Source organism: Pseudorca crassidens, chromosome 18, assembly GCF_039906515.1.
Source record: "Pseudorca crassidens isolate mPseCra1 chromosome 18, mPseCra1.hap1, whole genome shotgun sequence".
NCBI lineage: Eukaryota > Metazoa > Chordata > Mammalia > Artiodactyla > Delphinidae > Pseudorca > Pseudorca crassidens.
This window is the reverse complement of record NC_090313.1, coordinates 79,324,517-79,344,170: the sequence shown is the minus strand read 5'-3', so window position 1 is coordinate 79,344,170 and position 19,654 is coordinate 79,324,517. Positions and strand designations below refer to the sequence as shown.

The window sequence follows — 19,654 nt, the reverse complement described above, 5'->3', positions numbered from 1 at the left end:
GACTTCCCTGGTGGCACAGTGGTCAAGAATCCGCCTGCCGGGCTTCCCTGGTGGCGCAGTGGTTGAGAATCTGCCTGCTAATGCGGGGGACATGGGTTCGAGCCCTGGTCTGGGAGGATCCCACATGCCGCGGAGCGGCTGGGCCCGTGAGCCGCAACTGCTGAGCCTGCACGTCTGGAGCCTGTGCTACACAACAAGAGAGCCCACAATAGTGAGGGGCCCGTGCATCGCGATGAAGACTGGCCCCACTTGCCACAACTAGAGAAAGCTCTCGCACAGAAACGAAGACCCAACACAGCAAAAATAAATAAATCAATTAATAAAAACTCCTACCCCCAACATCTTCTTTAAAAAAAAAAGAAAAGAAAGAATCCGCCTGCCAATGCAGGGGACACGCGCGCAGCAACGAAGACCAAACACAGCCAAAAAAAAAAGACTAGCATTTTCTAAATTTTACAGGTAAGGTTCAGATGCAAATTCTCACATCCACATGGATAAATATCATTTTTACTTCTAGATCTCGGCTGCTGCCCTGCTTGTGTAAGGTAAGTCCACTTAAAGCTCATACTTAATTCCATGACCATTCCCAGGGCTCCTACCAGCTACCTTGATCTCAGGTCTGAAATTCCAGAGGTAAGATGAAGCCTCTGTACCACAGCTAGTGAGCCTTAATGCTCTGTAACAGCCAATGCATTAGACGGGCTTTTCAGAATAAACTTATTTTTCCAGCACGGTAGATTCTCTTGCCAGGCAAGATTTGATTTCAAAATTGCACTAAGTTCTAGAAATTCAGGTTCCATTCTTGCACGCTCCCACATTTCAGCAGAGTGTTAGGAAACCTTCTGACCCAGGCTCCCGCCCGCTGGGGTTTGGGTAGAAGACAAACTGACCACAAAGAACTACGCTCACATTTCTGGGGCTGTGACCCTCGGGACTCAGTAAATCCCACAACTGGATGGTTTGCGGTGGAAGCATTGTTTGTATTAATTCACGCGCTCTGCCTCCTGACTCTGGACAATTCACTAAAGTAATGATCATTCTCTTTTTATTACAGAAAAGTCTCCAAGTAGCCTGGATTAATTTCTCTACAATGAGAATTTTTCCTTTTATAATTGGGAAAAAGGGAACCATAAGGAATTGCTAAGAAGGGCTGGGCTGGCAGGAAGCCTCCGGGCAGCAGGACGGGGAGCTGCCGCGAGGCTGGCGGGGGCGGATGCAGCCGTGGCCTTGGCCCTTCAGCTTCAAGGTCATTTTTATTTATTTATTTATTTATTTGCGGTACGCGGGCCTCTCACTGCTGTGGCCTCTCCCGTTGTGGAGCACAGGCTCCGGACGCGCAGGCTCAGCGGCCATGGCTCACGGGCCCAGCCGCTGAGCGGCATGTGGGATCTTCCCAGACCGGGGCGTGAATTCGTGTCCCCTGCATCGGCAGGCGGACTCTCAACCACTGCGCCACCAGGGAAGCCCCGAGGTCATTTTTAGATGGAAGGTTCTCTCAGGTTAGATATCACATGATAAACATAACAGTTTTTTTTTTAAGTCCAAAAATTATACTTCTATCTGATAGAGACAGGAAGGCAAGAAAGGCTGTAAAGTCCTAAAGAAAAACCGTGAGGCAAAATTCTATTTACAGTATAATGTTAAGTATGTTAGAGAAAGAGAGAAAATAAACAGAAGAAATGGAAAGAAATACAAATACAGGAAAGTACTAAAACATTTTTGGAATAATGGACCCGAGTAGGATTCTCCCAAACTTTCTTTATTCTTTAAAATAAATGTTTAGAAACCTAATATAACTTAACAAACACATGGTATCACATCACACAGGTTTTGATTGGGGGGGATTTATTTTCTCATTTGTTTGGAAAACATAAGGTGAAATTAAGATGCATTAGTTGCGGGTTTCCCTGGTGGCGCAGTGGTTAAGAATCCGCCTGCCAATGCAGGGGACACGGGTTCGATCCCTGGTCCGGGAAGATCCCACATTCCGCGGAGCAACAAAGCCTGTGCACCACAACTACTGAGCCTGCGCTCTAGAGCCCGCGAGCCACAACTACAGAGCTCACGAGCCACAACTATGGAAGCCCACACACCTAGAGCCCATGCTCTGCAACAAGAGAAGCCACTGCAATGAGAAGCCCACCCACCACAACGAAGAGCAGCCCCCGCTCGCTGCAACTAGAGAAAAGCCCACGAGCAGCAACCAAGACCCAATGCAGCCAAAAATAAATTAATTAATTTAAAAAAAAAGAAAAGAGGCTCAAGTCACTTAGTGAAGACAGACGCCAAGTCAGACACCGTTAAGAGTCTGAACGAGTGTTCTGTGGTCACATGTTCACATGTCAGGTCATCATACGTGTCATTATAAACTTTCATTTCCATCGCAGAAATATTATATATCAAATTGACCCCAAAAAGGAATTTATTGATGTTCTCATTGGAGGCAACGGAGCCTGGCCTTGCATTAGGGTCACTTGATGTGACCACGACGAACCAGGCATGGGTGTCCCACCCTCGCCGGACCAGGACGAGAGGTCGGGTCAGGAAGCCGCAGAAAGGCCCTCACAGCTGCTCAGTACAGGGCGGGCGGCTCGAGGTCTGCTCTGGAGCCCTCGGTCCCCTGTCCCCTCGCCCCTGCAGGGGGTCTCTTCTGGCACCACGAGCTGCACGACCTACATCCCCCTCCTCCAGCAGGGTCGCAGAAGAGAAGACACTTCCCTTAAAAACGAGGTAACCACGTGAAGACCCTCCTCTGCGGGGACCGTGCTGGGAGGACCCCTGGGCGCTCAGGGCCACGTCAGGAAGGCTAAGCAGTAACGCCGGGGCCCCTCAGAGCCCTCGGTGTCACGAGATCCGGGTGGAAAGACCAGGAGGAGATGGGGAGCTTTGCTGTGTGAACTGGAGGAGCGTCAGGCCCTCGGCCTCCGGACCAGGAAACACGCTCGGGCCCCGGGTTTGCTCCCACATTCTCAGCTCAACCATCGTCACAGAGCAGACGAAACATCAGCACTGACTGGACAGACAGTGAGGGGCTCCGGAGCGAAGCCCGCGTCAACCCTGGGCAGTAAGTGTCACATTTCAGAAGCCGGGGTGACACCGGGGTCTCAGTGGGGCAGGAGCTGCTTGTGGGCCCGGGTGGGCTGGACCCTGTGAGGGCACCTCCCGCTCGGCCTGGAGCATCCTCGGCGGTGGGAACAGGGCCTCCAGAGAGCCTGCTTTTGCTGAGTGACGTTGTTGGAAAAACTAAATGCAAATGCCACAAGAAACAAAAGGGTTTCTTTTGGGTGATTTCTTTCAGCTTTTACACAATTGCATATGAGAACATGAACATAATCTCTCATTCAATTAGAAGAAGAACAAAATAACAGTGTCAGCTGTCCAGAAAATGTATTTTTGCTCAACGTTCTAACACCTCTGAAAGATAACACTATCCCAGGGGTTTGACGGGAGCCCATGTACCAGACGGTTAAAGACAGTGTTTCCTGTCACGTGAACGGCATCCTGACCTGCAGGTACACGATGCCCACGCCTTCGACTGCCTTTGACCCAAGGAGCTGGAAGGCTAGCTGTTCCAACCCCGGCGGGCAGGTGTCCCCACTCACCTGGACGTGCAGGGCGCCCTCTACCGCCTCCCGGATGTCGGAACAACTGCTGATGAGTGACAGCTGCTCCTCGGCGCCCAGCGAGCCTTTCAGGGAGCCCGACTGCTCCAGCAACTTCATCTCTTTTCTGGAAAGCAGTGCAGAGTGAGCCGTGAGTATGCTCGCGGAGATGTGGAGAAACAACCCTGTGCACTGCCGGCTGGAATGCAAAAGCTGCAGCCAGGGGGGCAGATGTTGGGTGGTTTCTCAACAAGTTAAAAATAGGACTATCATGAACTGGTGACTCCACTTTTGGGTGTATACCCCCAAAAGCTAAAAGCTGGGACTCAAACACATATTTGTACCCCAGTGTCCATACCAGCATTGCTCAGTGGCCAAAAGAGGGGAACAACCCAATGTCCACAGACGGATGAATGGATACACAACCACACAATGGAATGTTATTCAGCCTTAAGAGGGAAGGAAACCCTGACACAGGCTACACTGAAACGCAGCAGGACGCTATGTCCTCAGCCTGCCTTTTGTCTGTGGAAAAACTTTAGCCAAAGAATAAGTTTAATCAGAGAAGTGAGAAAATGCAGAAACAAAGGAAAACAGTCAAAGGAGACCAAAAAATAATAGTTTAGTCATTAAGCATAGTCAAGGACCTTTAGTTCCCCCTTAAGGGATAGAGATAATACTCTGAGCCGTATCCTGTGAGCTGTCTTGCAGATACTGAAACCCTCACCGGGTGAAAGAAGTTAACTCCATGATGACCAGACTGTAGCCATGACAGAAGCTGCCACAATTCCGAGAACTGGCCTCAAAGAGATGGAAGCAAACCGAATGTGGAACTGAAGTTTAACTGTACCTAAAACAATCAAGATGACGTCGGTCAGATCAGCGATGACCAATTTCATGGTGACTGTCAGAGCTGCCTGTGCTGTTTCTGCCGGTAGAATAAAAGCTGTCTGGAAAAGCTCCTGCCCCCTGGTTGTCAGCGGGGGGAGTCGGCCTTTGGACAGGCGTCCGTCTCCCTCCGCCCCCCACCCCGGCTGCTGGCCTGCAAAATATAGCAAACCTTCCCTTCCACCAGCCTGGCCTCTTTATTGGCTTTTGAGTGGCGAGTGGCCGGACCCCACTTCCGGTTACAACACCATGGATGAACCTTGAGGACATTATGCTCAGTGAAACAGCCAGCCACAAAAGGACAAGTACTGTACGATTCCACTTGTACGAGGTCCCTAGAATAACCAACTTCACAGAGAGAGAGTGGGGGCTGCCAGGGGCTGGAGTAGGCTGCTGTCTAATGGGGACAGAGTCTCAGTTTGCAAGATGACGATGACAAGAGTGATGGAGACAGATGGCTGTGCAACAGTGTGAATGCGCTTAACATCACTGAACTGGACCAAAAAGTTATTAAGACAATAAATCTTATGTTATATGTATTTTAAAATTACACTTTTTTAAAAAAAATCTTTAAAGGGTGAAACAAGGCCCATGGTGGGTAAAACCAGAAACCAGTGGCTGTTCAGCCTCAGTGGGCCCCTGGGGAGAGGGGCACAAGGAGGCGCCTCGCAACGTGGACCAGGGCTGCGTGGCTGTAACTCACGACACGTTAAATACACAAGGTAAGCACACGCACAAACGTGCACAGGCTTTCCAGAACATTCTCTGGATTTCTCTGCCAGTGACTCAGCCACTTTCACATGGTTTCAGGCCACAGGTTTTATCACTAAGCCGTCAGGGAGTCCTTTGGAGGGAACAAGTTGGGTTGGCGCTCCTGGGCGCAGGGTGTCAGCCAGGGGTCGGGGAGGCCCTGGGTTGGGGCGATGGTTTGAGCGTGGCCAGTTACCTGGAGGGTCTGGGTCTCAGGTCACCAGGCACTGCGGGAACAGGAGACCACGGGAAGGCCGGGCATCATGTGAGTGAGGCCTGGACAGGAGGGACGGCCCTGGGCCGGTGTCTGCAGGGCATCCCTGAGCCGAGGTAACCCATGGGCAGCCCTGCTCGTCCTGCCCTGTCCTGTCCTGCCCTGTCCTGTCCTGCCCTGCCCTGTCCTGTCCTGTCCTGCCCTGTCCTGCCTTCTCCTGTCCTGTCCTGTCCTGTCCTGCCCTGCCCTGTCCTGTCCTGTCCTGCCCTGCCCTGCTCGTCCTGCCCTGTCCTGTCCTGCCCTGTCCTGTCCTGTCCTGTCCTGTCCTGCCCTGTCCTGCCTTCTCCTGCCCTGTCCTGTCCTGTCCTGTCCTGTCCTGCCCTGCCCTGTCCTGTCCTGCTCTGCCCTGTCCTGTCCTGCCCTGTCCCGGGGAGGCCGGTACTCCTGAGGCACCAGGGCCCACGTGGGTCGGCCAGCTCCCTTGTTCTGTTTTTTCCTTAAAGCTGTGCATTTTGTATTTTGCTTTAGCTACAAATTGAGGAAGAGAAACTTTCTTGCTACGGTTACTGTGAAAAAACGGAAAGATGTGCTGAAATACAGGTTTCTTTATTATTTTACCAAAAAGAAGCTTCAGGCAAAGAGAACAGGTCCACGACGCATCAGGCGGACGCAGCCCCTCCTGCTTCTGGGACGGCTTCGCGAAGAAGCCCTCGCAGGCCCTCACCATGCAGGGGACTCAGGCTTCAATTTTTTAAAAGGAGGCAGAATCTGTGAGAGTTTTATCATATAAATGATTTGGAAGAGCTGTGGTATATCAGCCAAAACAAACAAACCAAAAAAGCTAGTTACACGAGTTCCAACATTCTTCATTGAGCGTTTTGGAAGAACTTCTGCCTCGAGCTTTGCAGGGGACGAACATAAATACCTGGAAAAGGTACGACTCTCAGCTGGCTTCTCAGCCTCATACACTCACTACTCGGAGGCCGAGAACGCCCGCTGAGAGGCTGCAGTGCCCCAACCTGACCTCTAGAGGGCAGCCCAGCACCAGGACTCAAGGCTCCTAACTTCAGCAAAGTTAGGAGAAAAGATGTTAACAATTAACAGTATAGGGTCCAAAATGGGTGATCTTTTTGTATATTTCTGTTTTTGAGATTTTATTTTAAACAGACATTTATTAATTTAAAAAGATAAGAACTTATCAAAGAAATAAAACACAAGTATTTCCCAAACAGCAGAATGTGTTCCCAGGTCAGATCCTAAGCCCTGGTGTAGGGACGGAGGACAGGAGACTGTGGGTTTGGGTTATAAACTCTAGATAATAGTTGTCTTTATGCATGCATTTCCTTAATAAAATTGTTTAAAATATAACAACCTAGGCACTGAGCTGTTTCAGAGGATTCCTGGCGTCCTGTGCTCTGCACCCCGCCTGTAGCCCTGTCCTCGCTGCCTGCTTCCTGTCTGCGGCCAACTCCACGAGGAGCGTCACTGTCAGCCTGTTATGAAGTGACAAAGGGATTTGGGGCAGGTTTTTCTACTTCCCCCCGCTTCCCTGAGGTCTGAGGCACTGAGGCAGCTGGAGATGGAGAGGATGCAGCGGGAGGGCAGAGCCAGGCAGAACCAAGCTCATGAACGCAAGTCTACTTGGCCTCCGCCAACAAAAATCCTAAATCACAGAGGCACAGGGCAGGGGGCAGCTGGGAAACGAGGGGCCAGGCCAGACGTGTCCCAGGGCCCTGGGAAGATCCCACATGCCGCGGAGCGGCTGGGCCCGCGAGCCATGGCCACTGAGCCTGCGCGTCCGGAGCCTGTGCTCCGGGACGGGAAAGGCCACGGCGGTGAGAGGCCCGCGTACCTCAAAAAAAAAAAAGAGTTTCAACATTTTATTTTCTACTACAGGATGTTCAGAAGAACTGAATATGGTAAGTGAGGCAAACCGCAAGGGCGGGATAGACGGCAGAAAAGTCTGTGAAAAACACAGCCACAGACTCTAGAAAACATTCCTATGACTCAGTTAAAACAACTATTGAGCTAGTGCTCAATATGTTCTAGGCTCTGGGGACAAGAATCGCTTTATTTCTGTGCCCATCCTGGCTGGTGTTTGGAGATCAAACACCGAGGGGTGCCGAGAGGAAGGCACAGCTCTGTCCTCACCTGTGTGACAACAAGGACCACAGAACAGGGGCCACAAAAGGATGTTCCTTGGGACTTCCCTGGGGTGGTCCAGTGGGTAAAACTCTGCCCTCCCAATGCAGGGGGCCTGGTTCGATCCCCGGTCAGGGAACTAGATCCCACATGCCGCAACTAAGACCCGATGCAGCCTAAATAAATAAGTATTAAAAAATAATAAGGATGCTCCTTGAGCACAACAACGACCCACCAGCCAATTTAACCCAATCGGGAAGATACACCGTTTATGCTTCTTGACAAAAGGATAAAGTTGGTTGTCCTTAAGCCTCGTGCCTAAGACATGGCCAGGGATACTTCATCTTGGGGTCCTGAACCTCTCAGGACCACAGCCAACACCCAGTGTTGCTGTCGACGTGAGCCGACAGCCATTTCGGCCTGCAGGCTGATGGTTTTCTTACTGAAAGAAGCAGTGACAATTCTTTCCTGGCTGAAAAGATTGTGACACTCAGAACTCATCTTCCTGACCAAAATATTCCCAAAAGTAAGGCTTGGATTCGAGGCTCTGAACTTGGTCTCCGGTGCAGGAATGGCACATTTGAAAATCCCCTGATTTAAGAAAGGGGGGCAGGTGGCCTTACGTTAGTCACAATACCTAAAACTGAGTGGTGCCCCACCTAGGAGGGTGACCAGACAGCACTCAAACCCAATTCTCCCGGAGGCTTTTGCCAGCAACAATCTGAGCAGAGGCAGTCACAAGATATCCCGAAATCCCACTTCCTGTCAGAAGTACAACCAGTTCTGCATATTAAAGTGAACTCGACTTACACATATGTGGGTTATGAAAACAAAGCCACTGTATGAGGAAAGATCTGTGTGTACTCAAGTCTTAAGACACATAAGAATTCAGTACACTTGCTTGTTCTATAACAAGGATGCTAATAGTAATTGTTTTGGTTTGGTGTTTTTTGTTTTGTTTTGTTTTGTTTGGTTGAAAAATCTTACAGGCCAATCTAATTGGCCACCAATAATAGTTTAAAGTATTAGATCTTAATTAAGCAAAGTAGTAGGAAAATAGGAAAGCCTTTAATCTGGCCTAAAAAAAAAGCAACAAGAAAACCCTACTTATAATTTCCCCATGTTCTCCCTGATAACTGAAAGGACTTTAAAAGTGGCCAAGATCTTTAATGATACACCTAAAAAATAAGGCCTATTAATACAAATACCCCAAGAAGCAGGACAAAGGACTTTACAATGAGGAATCATAAGAGTTTGCTCTTGGTTACAGCTGCGCTGGAACTAGGTCTACAAAATAAAACATGAAACGATAACAGAACTGAAAAGTGTAGAGGTCAGTAAACTACAGTCCAGTTCCCATAAGGCCTGAGAGAGAATGATGATTTTTACATTTTTTGTTTTGTTTTGTTTTGTTTTTTGGGGTACGCAGGCCTCTCACCGTTGTGGCCTCTCCCGTTGCGGAGCACAGGCTCCGGACGCGCAGGCTCAGCGGCCATGGCTCACGGGCCCAGCCGCTCCGCGGCACGTGGGATCTTCCCGGACCGGGGCACGAGCCCATGTCCCCTACATCGGCAGGTGGGCTCTCAACCACTGCGCCACCAGGGAAGCCCGATTTTTACATTTTTAAATGGTTGAAACAAACAAACAAACAATACTTTGTGACGTGTGACAATTTTATGGACTCCAAAGCTAGTGCTAACACACTAAGTTTGCTGGGACGCAGGCCTGCCCCTTGTTTGCACACGGACTGGCAGCTTCAGCTCCACAAGGAGGGACTGAAAGGCCTAAAGCTCTACTGTCTGGCCTTTCCGAGCTGGTCTGCAGCCCGCACCGGGCTGGCTCAGGGTCGCCTCTCCAGGCTGGGCTTCCCTCCAACCCTGGGCCTGCTGTTGAGCTAAACTCTCAGCTCCAAACCGCCTCCACCAACACGCTTGCCAGAAAGCCAAGTAAAAGCCCAGCTTGTGAGGCCCAGCACGACTGTCACTACCATCCCCACAGGGACTCCCTGTGCCCCGACTCAGACAAACCACTAATGTGGGAACAAAAGATAAATTTATCAAAGTCAGTCAGTGTAATTTCACCTACTTAGGAACGCCATAAATTCCTCAGAGTTCTTTACACTGTATTCCCCTTAATGGTTGTTACACTCACGATAAATTCCTATTGCTCCCTACATCACCTTGATGAAATAAAATTCGTGCTTCAAGGAATTTTATTTATGAATTTATTTACAAATTTAATTTATGAACTTATTTATACATGTAATCTATACATTTATAAACTTTATTTGTAAATTTCAAGGAAAATTTAAACATAAAACTTTTCTCTGCCCAGGGCAGAGAAACCAGGGCAGGGTGCTGGTTCCCCCTCAAGGAATATACATCACAATACCTTGAGTTCTTCTACCGGAACTAAGGCCCCAACCCAGTGGAGGACGGCAACTTCAGGCTGAGCTCAAGATTCCTGGAGCTCCGCCCTTTACTCACCACCAACCAATCAGAAGAAAGTCTGCACACAGTGGGAGATGAGGAAGACTGACCCCCTCCCCCAATGATTCTCCCTTTAATTTCATGGTTGAGGAGAATCTTTGGATTTTTTTTTTTGGAACATGACCCCACCTTCTCCCCAGGTTGCCGCCCTCCTGAATAAAGCAACCTTTCCTTTCCAACCAACAGTGGTCTCTCCAGTAGTGGCTTTTGAGCAGTGAGTTCAATAACAAATACACATACTTGACATATAACCCTTCATCTTCATCCCAAAAACGTACACAACTGTGCTTTGACCTCTAACAGGAGGAACAGTCCTCAGACTTTCTGAAAGACTGTTTCCTGGGTTATAACCCTCAGGTTGGCGCAAATAAAATTTTCCACTTCTTTCTTAGATTAACTACCAATATTTTTTCATCCTCCACTAAATTAAATACTAAGTTCTTTGTGCTGCCTTGTTCCTTTGATGTCTTTTGAAAACACTCTAGGGCTTCCCTGGTGGCGCAGTGGTTAAGAATCCACCTGCCAATGTAGGGGACATGGGTTCAAGCCCTGGTCTGGGAAGATCCCACATGCCACGGAGCAACTAAGCCCGAGCGCCACAACTACTGAGCCTTTGTGCTTAGAGCCCGTGTTCCACAACAAGAGAAGCCACAGCAATGAGAAGCCCGCGCACCGCAACAAAGAGTGGCCCCCGCTCACCGTAACTAGAGAAAGCCTGCGTGCAGCAACAAAGACCCGATGCGGCCAAAAATAAATAAGCAAGTAAATAAGTGTATTTTTTTTAAAAAAAGGGAAATCTATTAAAAAAAAAAAAAACTCTTACCATATGATCCAGCAATTGTACTCCTTGGTATTTACCCTTAGGAGTTGAAAACATGTCCATACAAACACCTGCGTGGATGTTCGTTTATAGGAGCTTGGTTCATAACTGTCAAAATGTGGGAGCGCCCAAGATGTCCTCCGGTAAGTAAATGGATAAATAAACTGCGGTGTATCCCAACAATGGAGTATTATTCGGTGCTAAAAGGAATGAGTTATGAAAAGACATGGGGAAAACTTAAGTGCATATTATTAAATGAAAGAAGTCCACGTGAACAGGCTACAGACTGTGATTCCAAACTGCTACAGTATAGAGCTCAGTGGCTGACAAGGGCCTGGGAGGAGGGAGCACAGGTGAAATGGAGCAGGACCCTGCGGGGCCCTCCCAGGTACAAAAGCCTTTTTGTGTCCCCTTTTCTTGTTGGCAGGAAAAAGGGTTCAGCCTCATAGACCTTCCCTGAGTTCCAAAGGGCAGCTTCAAACAGTTGCTGATCAGGGAAGGGAGGGGATGCAGAGACCAGGGAGGAGCGGTCAGGAAATAGCGCAGCCTTGGGGCGGGGTCCCTCCTCCTTCCTCCTCAAGGAATACACATCGCAATACCTGTCTGAGCTCTTCTGCAGAACCCAGGTGGAGGATGGTAACTTCAGGCTGAGCACACGATTCCTGGAGCTCCGCCCTCTTACCTCACCACCAACCAATCAGAAGGAAGTCCCACACCCTGAAGCGCTCACCCCAAATTTTGCCTATTAAAGACTTTTCCCTAAAAACCACTGGGGAGTTCGGGTCTTTGGAGCACAAGCCGCCGGTTCGCCTTGCTTGGCCCTGCAGTAAACCTTTCTCTGCTCCATACTCTGACATTTTGGTTTTTTGGGCCTCACTGTGCAACAGGCACGTGAAGTTTCATTTGATAACACAGGAAACTTTTAGGGCAGTAACTTTTCCTTACGATACTATAATGGTGGATACATGTCCATATGTCTGAACCCACAGAAAGTACAGTAAGTCCCTTACATACAAACGAGTTCCATTCCAAGAGCACGTTCGTAAGTCCAGTTTGTTCGTAAGTCCAACAAAGTTAGCCTAGGTGCCCAACTAGCACAGTCAGCTGTATATACCGCTGCGTTTATGCTTGCTTCCGGACATCCTGGGCTTGAAATGAAGATACTGTGCTACGGTACTCTAGACAGTACTGTACAGTAGGGTACACAAAAGCACAGTGGCTGTCCACTTGTAGAGGATGCACACACGCGACAGTGTACGCCGGACAGGGGAACTAACTTACGTGGTTGGACATGCAAACACGCGTTTGCAACTTGAAGGCTCGTGTGTAGGGGACTTACTATACAACACTAAGAGTGAGCTGTGATATTAACTATGGTCTTTGGATGACGATGATGTGTCATTGTAGTTGTAACAAATGTACCATCCGGTGAGGGATGTTGACAATGGGGGCGCTGTGCATGTGTTTGGGGCTGGGGAGGACACAGGAAAGCTCTATACCTCTCCTCAGTTTTGCTGTGAACCTAAAACTGCTCTAAATAATAAGATCTGTTTTAAAAAGAGAGGGACTTCCCTGGTGGCGCAGTGGATAAGACTCCGCACTCCCAATGCAGGGGGCCTGGGTTCGATCCCTGGTCAGGGAATTAGATCCCACATGCATGCCACAACTAAGGAGCTGGCGAGCTGCAACTAAGGACCCCTGGAGCTGCAACTAAGGAGCCCCCCTGCCACAACTAAGACCCAGTGCAACCAAATAAATAAATATTTTAAAAATAAATAAATAAAATAAAAAGAGAAAATGTAGGTATTAAAAAGGAGCTGTTTCATTAAAAAAAAATTTATCAACTAAAAAAACAAAAGAATTGAAGCCAGCAAAAGGCAGGGTTGCCCTAAGGGTACATGCACGAGGGGCCTGTGTCTGAGACCCCGGGTCAGGAGTGAAGGAGACAAAGTCAGACCCTACTCAGTCCCCTGACCCAGGAGCATGACTGAGAAAACCCCCAGCGGAGAGTCTGCAGTACACTACACTAGGTCCAGTGCAGGCCCAGGCTTTCCACAGACTACGGCCAAACTCATTCGAGCTCAGAGGTCACCAAACACACAAGGCAACGAAGGGGAACAGGTTTTTTCACCCCAAAATATGCCACCTTGGCACAAGGATTGTTTTGAGATAAAAGCAATCAAAACCCAGCAGATTCAGGAAAGGCTCTTTCCTTCCCCCTCAACTGCCTACATTTACATTGGAAAGGGGGCCTGGGTCAGAAGAGACAGTTTTACCTGAGAAACCCCTGCACAATAGGGCAGCCTTTGTTATCCCAAGGCCTCCTCTCCTTCCCGGGAAAGGCCTTCCCTCCACGGTATCCTGACGTCCCGCCCAGGCAGGATTTACAGACGCCTCAGCCGCCCGGCTAAGCCTGGGGAGTCCTGATGGTTTTGGGGGGCTCCCCTCTGTACATAATTACATCTGGTTTTCTCCTGTTAATCTGCCTTGTATCAGTTTAATTATCAGACCAGCCAGAGAACCTAGAAGGGAAGAAGGGGACACTTTCCCACCCCTACCGTGATAAACCACCGCAAACTGTTTTTCTTCTTAGCACCTACTACTGCTGTGATACTGTGACTTACAACAAGAAAGATGTAGCTGGTCTTCACAGAGCTGGCACAGAACTCCTAAAAACTCTTGGAACTTCCTGTGAAGAGAGCAACAAATGTGTCTTTTGTCATGTTAATGAGGTGACGTTTGAAAGCCCCTCAGGACAGGGGCTGGTTGCCTGTGGCACCATCCCAGTAATTACAGCCTTGCCCCGACCTGGGGGCGGAGAGTGAGTTCAGGCACCAGCGGGCAACGATTTAATGGATTTAATCAACAGTGCCTAAATGATGAAGCCTCCATAAAACCCAAAGAGGGGGTTCAGAGAGCCTCCAGGTTGAAGAGGTGGAGATTCAGGGGAGGGTCCCCAGAGGGCAGGAACACTCCCCGCCCCTCCACGTGTCCCCTGCGCCTCTCTTCATCTGGCTGTTGACTTGCAGCCCTAACACCGTAGGTAATAAACCAGAAATCTAGTGAGTAGCTAGTCTCCCGGACCCGTGAGCCGCTCTAGCCACGGTTAGCAAAGCCAAGGAGGGGGCTGTGGGAACCTCTGATCCACAGGGCGGGAGCACAGGTGACAACTGGGCTTAACTGGCGTCTGGATTGAGGGGCTCGCGGGACCGAGTCCCTCACCTGCGGAGCCTGATGGCATCTCAGAAGTGAGCTGAGTCGTAGGACGGGCAACTGGGGTCGGAGAACTGCTTGGTCCGGGAAAACCCACACGTCAGGAGTGGAAACCGGAATCTCAGCTATTAAACACGTGGGTCGAGCGATTCTTGTGTAAAGGGCCACACAGGGATATTTCAGGCTTTGTGGCCACATGAGGTCTCTGTTACATACTTTTCTTCTTTTTTATTTTATAATCCTTAAAAGTGTTACATTCAATCCTAGCTCACAGGATACACCAAACACACCGCAGCCCGGATTTGGCCAGCTGCCTGGTTTGCCAGAGCTGATACTGAGACACCAAGCATGTCAGTGACTCCTTTGGACTGTCCGCCCCCCTCCGCTCCCCTCCCCTCGAGGTTTGGGGTCTTAGTCTGTTGTGTTTGCCACTTAATCTTCAGCCTCCGTGCCCAGCACACAGGAGGTGCTCAGTCAGGGTTTTTGAATGAATGAAAGTGGGAATAAGTCAGGAAAGAAATGTTTTTACCTCAAACTCCCCAGTGGTTTCTGCAGTGGAGGCATGGGGGATCCCCCCAGATCTCCCCGAATTCCCTTTACCAGCCCATCCCCCCAGCTTGTGAATTCTTCATTGCCCCCTCCCTCAGGGCACCACCCTGGACCCAGAAGCCTGGGAGTCACAGCCAGGCAGGAGTGTGAAGGCAGCTCCCTAGCCTCCAGGGATGAAAACTCTGCAGGGCACTTTACGCTCCAGGACTCCCACGCAACCTCGCTTCCCACGCAACCTCGCTGAGGCTGGATCTCCTCCCAAAATCTTACCTTTGTCTGCCTTATCCCGACCCCAGTCCCTCACTGGTTTCTCCCGGAAGCACTTTCTTAATAAATCACTGGCCCTGGAATCTTTGTCTCAGGTTCTGATTCTGAGGAACCTGATCTAAGACAACCCCAGGTACTGGAATTATCAGATATATAATATAAAGCAATCATGTATTAAACGCTCAAAGGTTTGAAAAATGGAACCACAATCAGCAAACAATGAGAAACTGTTAAAAATGAGCAGGTATATTTGGAAAAGAAGCGAATAGAACTTTTAAAATGGAAATTTAATTACTGAAATAAACTCAGTGGATGGTTTAAATAACAGATTAGACACAGCTAAAACTAGAATCAGTAAACTGGAAGAAAGATCTAAAGAATGTACCCAGAATGTCCTGCAAAGAGAGAGGGAGATGGAAAGTTGAAAGAGACTTTAAAAGATGTGAAGGCTAGAATGAGTTGGTTCGATATACATATAATCAGAATCCCAGAAGGAAAACAGACCCAGTAATCTCACTGTGGACACTCTTGCACTTAAGCACCCGGAGACATATGAAAGGATAATAATGCAGCACTGTTTACATTAGCCCCCAACTAGAAACAGCTATAACGTTCCTCAGGATAAAATATAAATAAATAACAGCAAAGTCACACAGCAGAATATTATATAGCAATGGACACAGGTGTACTACAGCTATAAGCAATGACACGGGTGAATCTCACAAAAATATTTTTATAAAGCACAAAAACAAGCAAAACTAAACTATATATTGTTTAGGGAAACAAATATATGATAAAACTTCTTTTTAGGCAAGGTAATGGTAGATACGAAATAAAGGAAGATGGAGGTCAGATTCAAAAGGTGGACACAGGGTTTTGATAATACTACTCTAGACCTCAAGTTCATGAATGTTTGTTTTACTCCAGTCTTCATAAACTAGTATAAGCGACCTGTTCTTTTGTATATATTTAACATGGAAAGTAATACTTGCAGAATCTCTATAAAACGAACAGTATAGACAAATGCCGAGGATGCCTGTCCTTGGCATGTCAGATAAGCCACGGCTGGACTCTGTGTCCTACTATGTCCTTGAGTGGGTTCCTGACTGTTCACAGACCTAAGTTTTCTCTGAAGCGCAGAGTCCACACAGCTCCAGGGCGTGGGACACAGGAGAGCAGCTCCCTGACTCACTCGGGCTGGAAGCTGAGGGTCTACACTCACTTCCTCCACGCCCCTCACATGTCTTCACTGCCCTAAGTCCTGTCCTCAAAATCTGAGTCCCTGCTTTGGTGTGAATCCCATTCTCCATCAGCCCGGCCTTCACCCGCTCCAAGGCTGCGACAGCGAAGGAAAGTGAAATCACAGGACTTACAGCCTTGAGGACACGGAAAACAAGACCACCTGAGGCCACGGGCTGCTGGACCCCTCCGCAGGCGCAGTGGACTCACCTGATGCTGTCCAGGGCGTATGTTACCTGCCGTGGCTCAACGTCATACAGTTTCACCTTGAAGCCTGCACTGGCGAACAGCATCGCCCAGCTTCGCCCGATGAGGCCACTGCAGGGGGAGACATTGAGAGGCCGCCCGTTAGCTTGAGAATGGAGCATTTCCATTCCCGGCCCAGGAGGAAAGTTTCAAATTACACGGCACCCCATTCCTGAAATCTTTGATATCTTAAAACTACACATTCTAACAGCGGGATCTACTTAAACTGTTGCTTCCATGCAAGAGCTCCTGAGTCCTCACTCCAGTGCCCGTCCAGACCCCGTGGGGGGCATGGCAGAGACCAAAACTCCAGCAGGGAGGGGGCAGGGAGCCCAGGGGAAAGGCCCCTCTGGGGACCCCCAACTGACCACTGTCAGACAAGCAACTGAATCTGAAGAACAGAGACAGCATTTTCCTTCTCCTCCTCCAATAAATAATTTCTGTTACCACCACCAGCACTTGAGGCAACATAAAAACTGTTCATATCTCGGGACTTCCCTGGTGGTCCAGCGGGTAAGGCTCCGTGCTCCCAATATAGGGGGCCCGGGTTCGATTCCTGGTCAGGGAACTGGATCCCACATGCAGGCTGCAAGAAGTCCGCACGCTGAAACTTAAGATCCCACATGCCACCACTAAGAGCCGGTGCAGCCAAATAAATAAATATATTTTTTAATTTAAAGAAAAGAAATGAATGCAGAGCGCCCAAACCTTGGTTTCTAATATCATCTCCAATGAAGGAGGCGGGCTCAGCGTCCCTCCCCTGAAGCATCCTCACTGAATCTGCACGGATCCACCTGGACGCCCTGACGTCGCCCCGTGGGACTTGGGAAGAAAGGGGAGCCAGTGCAAAGGGGGGCTCAGCTGTTGGCCTGCTGTGATCAGTGAAGCCCTCTGTCTCTGACCCCGAGTCTCTGTCTCCCCAGCATTCGGGGAACCGTAGCAAAGCGCATCATTCGTTTCCCAGTAGATGGAACAGACGGCCCACAGGCTTCACCATGGTGACTGTGTGAGCAGCTCCGGGGAAGGGGGGCCCGAGCAGTAGCCTGGAGACAGGCTCCAAGGAGGACTCTCCCCATTCCGGCCCCCCAGCCCGCCTCCCCCCAACTCAGCTAATCTACAGTTCAGGTTCAGAAACATTCCCAGCCTCAGAGTGGTTGAGGGGAGGCGCAGAGCAGGCCTCCTCTTGACCAAAATCCTTCCACGGTCCCAGGCGCTCAGCCCCTAATCCAACCAGGCAGCCCGGAGAGGGGCCACCGTCTGGTTTCAAGGTATCTCCGTGAAGCCACTGGTCCCAAATGCCGAGTGCAAACAACGAAAACCATCTCTATGCAACTTTGGAGCAGGGAGCAGCATCACACAGCAGGTTGTACTCCAGATTCTTCCGCACTATGAAATAATGTAAATTTACATGTTATGTACAAACAAATTTTCTGTTAAACCCTCAGTGCCCTAGACCCTCACTGTCCAATAAGGTGGACCCCAGCCACACGCAGCTATTTAAATTAACAAGAATTAAATTTGAAAATTCAGTCCATCCACAGTAGAGACCCGTTTCAGAGTACTCGATGGTACATGTGATCACGGCCACCGCCTTGGACAGCAGGGGTGACAGAACATTTCCATCTTTGCAGAGCTGCTCTAGAGCATAGGAAGAAAAAAGAAACCCTGCAGGGCCCAAGCCAGAGACTGAACGAGATAGTCCTGCATGAGGACATCCTCGTCCTCACACACACACACACACACACACACACACACACACACACTCACACTCTCTCTCTCTCTCTCTCTCTCTCTCTCTCTCTCTCTCTCCTCTCTCTCTCTCCAAGCTGCAAGGCGCAGGTAAAGGCCAGTACCATTCATGCTGGTCACCCCAGTTGACCCACCAACAACTGGCTGGTCGGAAGTGGGATGCACTGCAAGTGTAAAAACATACTGGATTTTGAAGACTGCCCCAAAAAAGGACGTAAACTATTTCATCAATAATCTTTATATCAATTATTCATTGAAACAATAACACTTTGGAAATATTACATTAAATAAAATATATTACAATTAATTTCACCTGTTTCTTTTTACTTTCTTAATGTAACTACTAGAAAATTTAATTATGCACGTGGCTTGCGTTTGTGGCTTGCATTCTTGGTCTAAGGGGCAGCAGCAACTTAAACGATGTCTAGAACTATAATTCAATCATTTATCCTTGTATTCAGTTTGACATTGGGTCACCTAGTTCATCCCCAACTATGCTCCCAGGCTGGGCTCACACAGAAGTCAGTCACATGTCAATCTCCCAGAGGCTGTGGTTCCTCGTGGTCGACAAATGCACTGGGAGACAGACCTCAACCTTCCCATCAAAGATGTTTCACCACACTCTAGGCCGCCATGATGCTCCTGCTTGAATGCTGGCTGCCAGGTAAACTAACTGATCTTCATAACTTTGTTTATGGCTAAAAGAATCAACAGAAGACAAATGTCCAAAAGGAAATAATATTTGTAACAGATAAAGACACAAAAAGTTCTACAAGCTCAAAAATAAAAGATGAACATGCCAAACAAAAGGGGGGAACCTGAATAACGAACGTGAACAAACTAACTGGGAAACATACTTTACTGCCTTAGTTCAACGACAGCAGATAAAATCCCGATCAGGTGGCAGAGGCGGATCACACTCAGTGCAGGTGAGGAGATGGGGACCCCCCTCCCCAGCTCCCAGGGCTTTTGCTTCCAGAATTTATCTTAGGTTAATATAAGCAATGCACAAAAATAGTGACTCAAGGTAGAATTTGTACTAGCGAAACAGTAAAAACTAACCTTCTAATATTCAGAATTGGTTAAATAAATCATATACCGAAAAGGCAAATAGAGCAAATTTTTTTAACGATTGTTGAATACAGAGGTGGGTATGTGGGTATTCTTTTTTCTGTATTTCAACTCTTCTGTGTTTGAGAATTTTCATAATAAAAAGTTGGGGAGAGGGCTTCCCTGGTGGCGCAGTGGTTGAGAGTCCGTCCGCCTGCCGATGCAGGGGACGCGGGCTCGTGCCCCGGTCCGGGAAGATCCCACATGCCGCGGAGCGGCTGGGCCCGTGAGCCATGGCCGCTGCGCCTGCGCGTCTGGAGCCTGTGCTCCGCAACGGGAGAGGACACGACAGTGAGAGGCCCGCGTACCTCAAAAAATAATAATAATAAAATAAATAAATAAATAATTAAAAAAATAAAATAAAATTTTAAAAAGT

General features: G+C 48.8%; 1 protein-coding gene across 8 annotated transcripts in view; it reads right to left on the bottom strand.

Annotated features, from left to right (window-relative positions):
* The window catches only part of CRYL1 (crystallin lambda 1), a 75,011-nt gene that overhangs the window by 49,697 nt on the left and 5,660 nt on the right, over positions 1–19,654 (bottom strand). For 3 of the 8 annotated variants that reach the window (XM_067713828.1, XM_067713825.1, XM_067713829.1), the window contains exons 2-3: positions 16,384–16,491; positions 3,603–3,729 (exon numbers count right to left, since the gene is read on the bottom strand). In XM_067713828.1, coding sequence (XP_067569929.1) covers positions 3,603–3,729; positions 16,384–16,466 — 210 coding nt within the window. In that variant the 5' untranslated portion in view covers positions 16,467–16,491. Of the gene's footprint in view, positions 1–3,602; positions 3,730–4,329; positions 4,368–4,452; positions 5,661–9,987; positions 10,886–10,908; positions 11,106–13,529; positions 13,595–16,383; positions 16,492–17,127; positions 17,157–19,654 lie in introns of those variants that run through there. The other 5 variants (XM_067713832.1, XM_067713827.1, XM_067713833.1 and 2 more) reach the window with 5 other exon arrangements.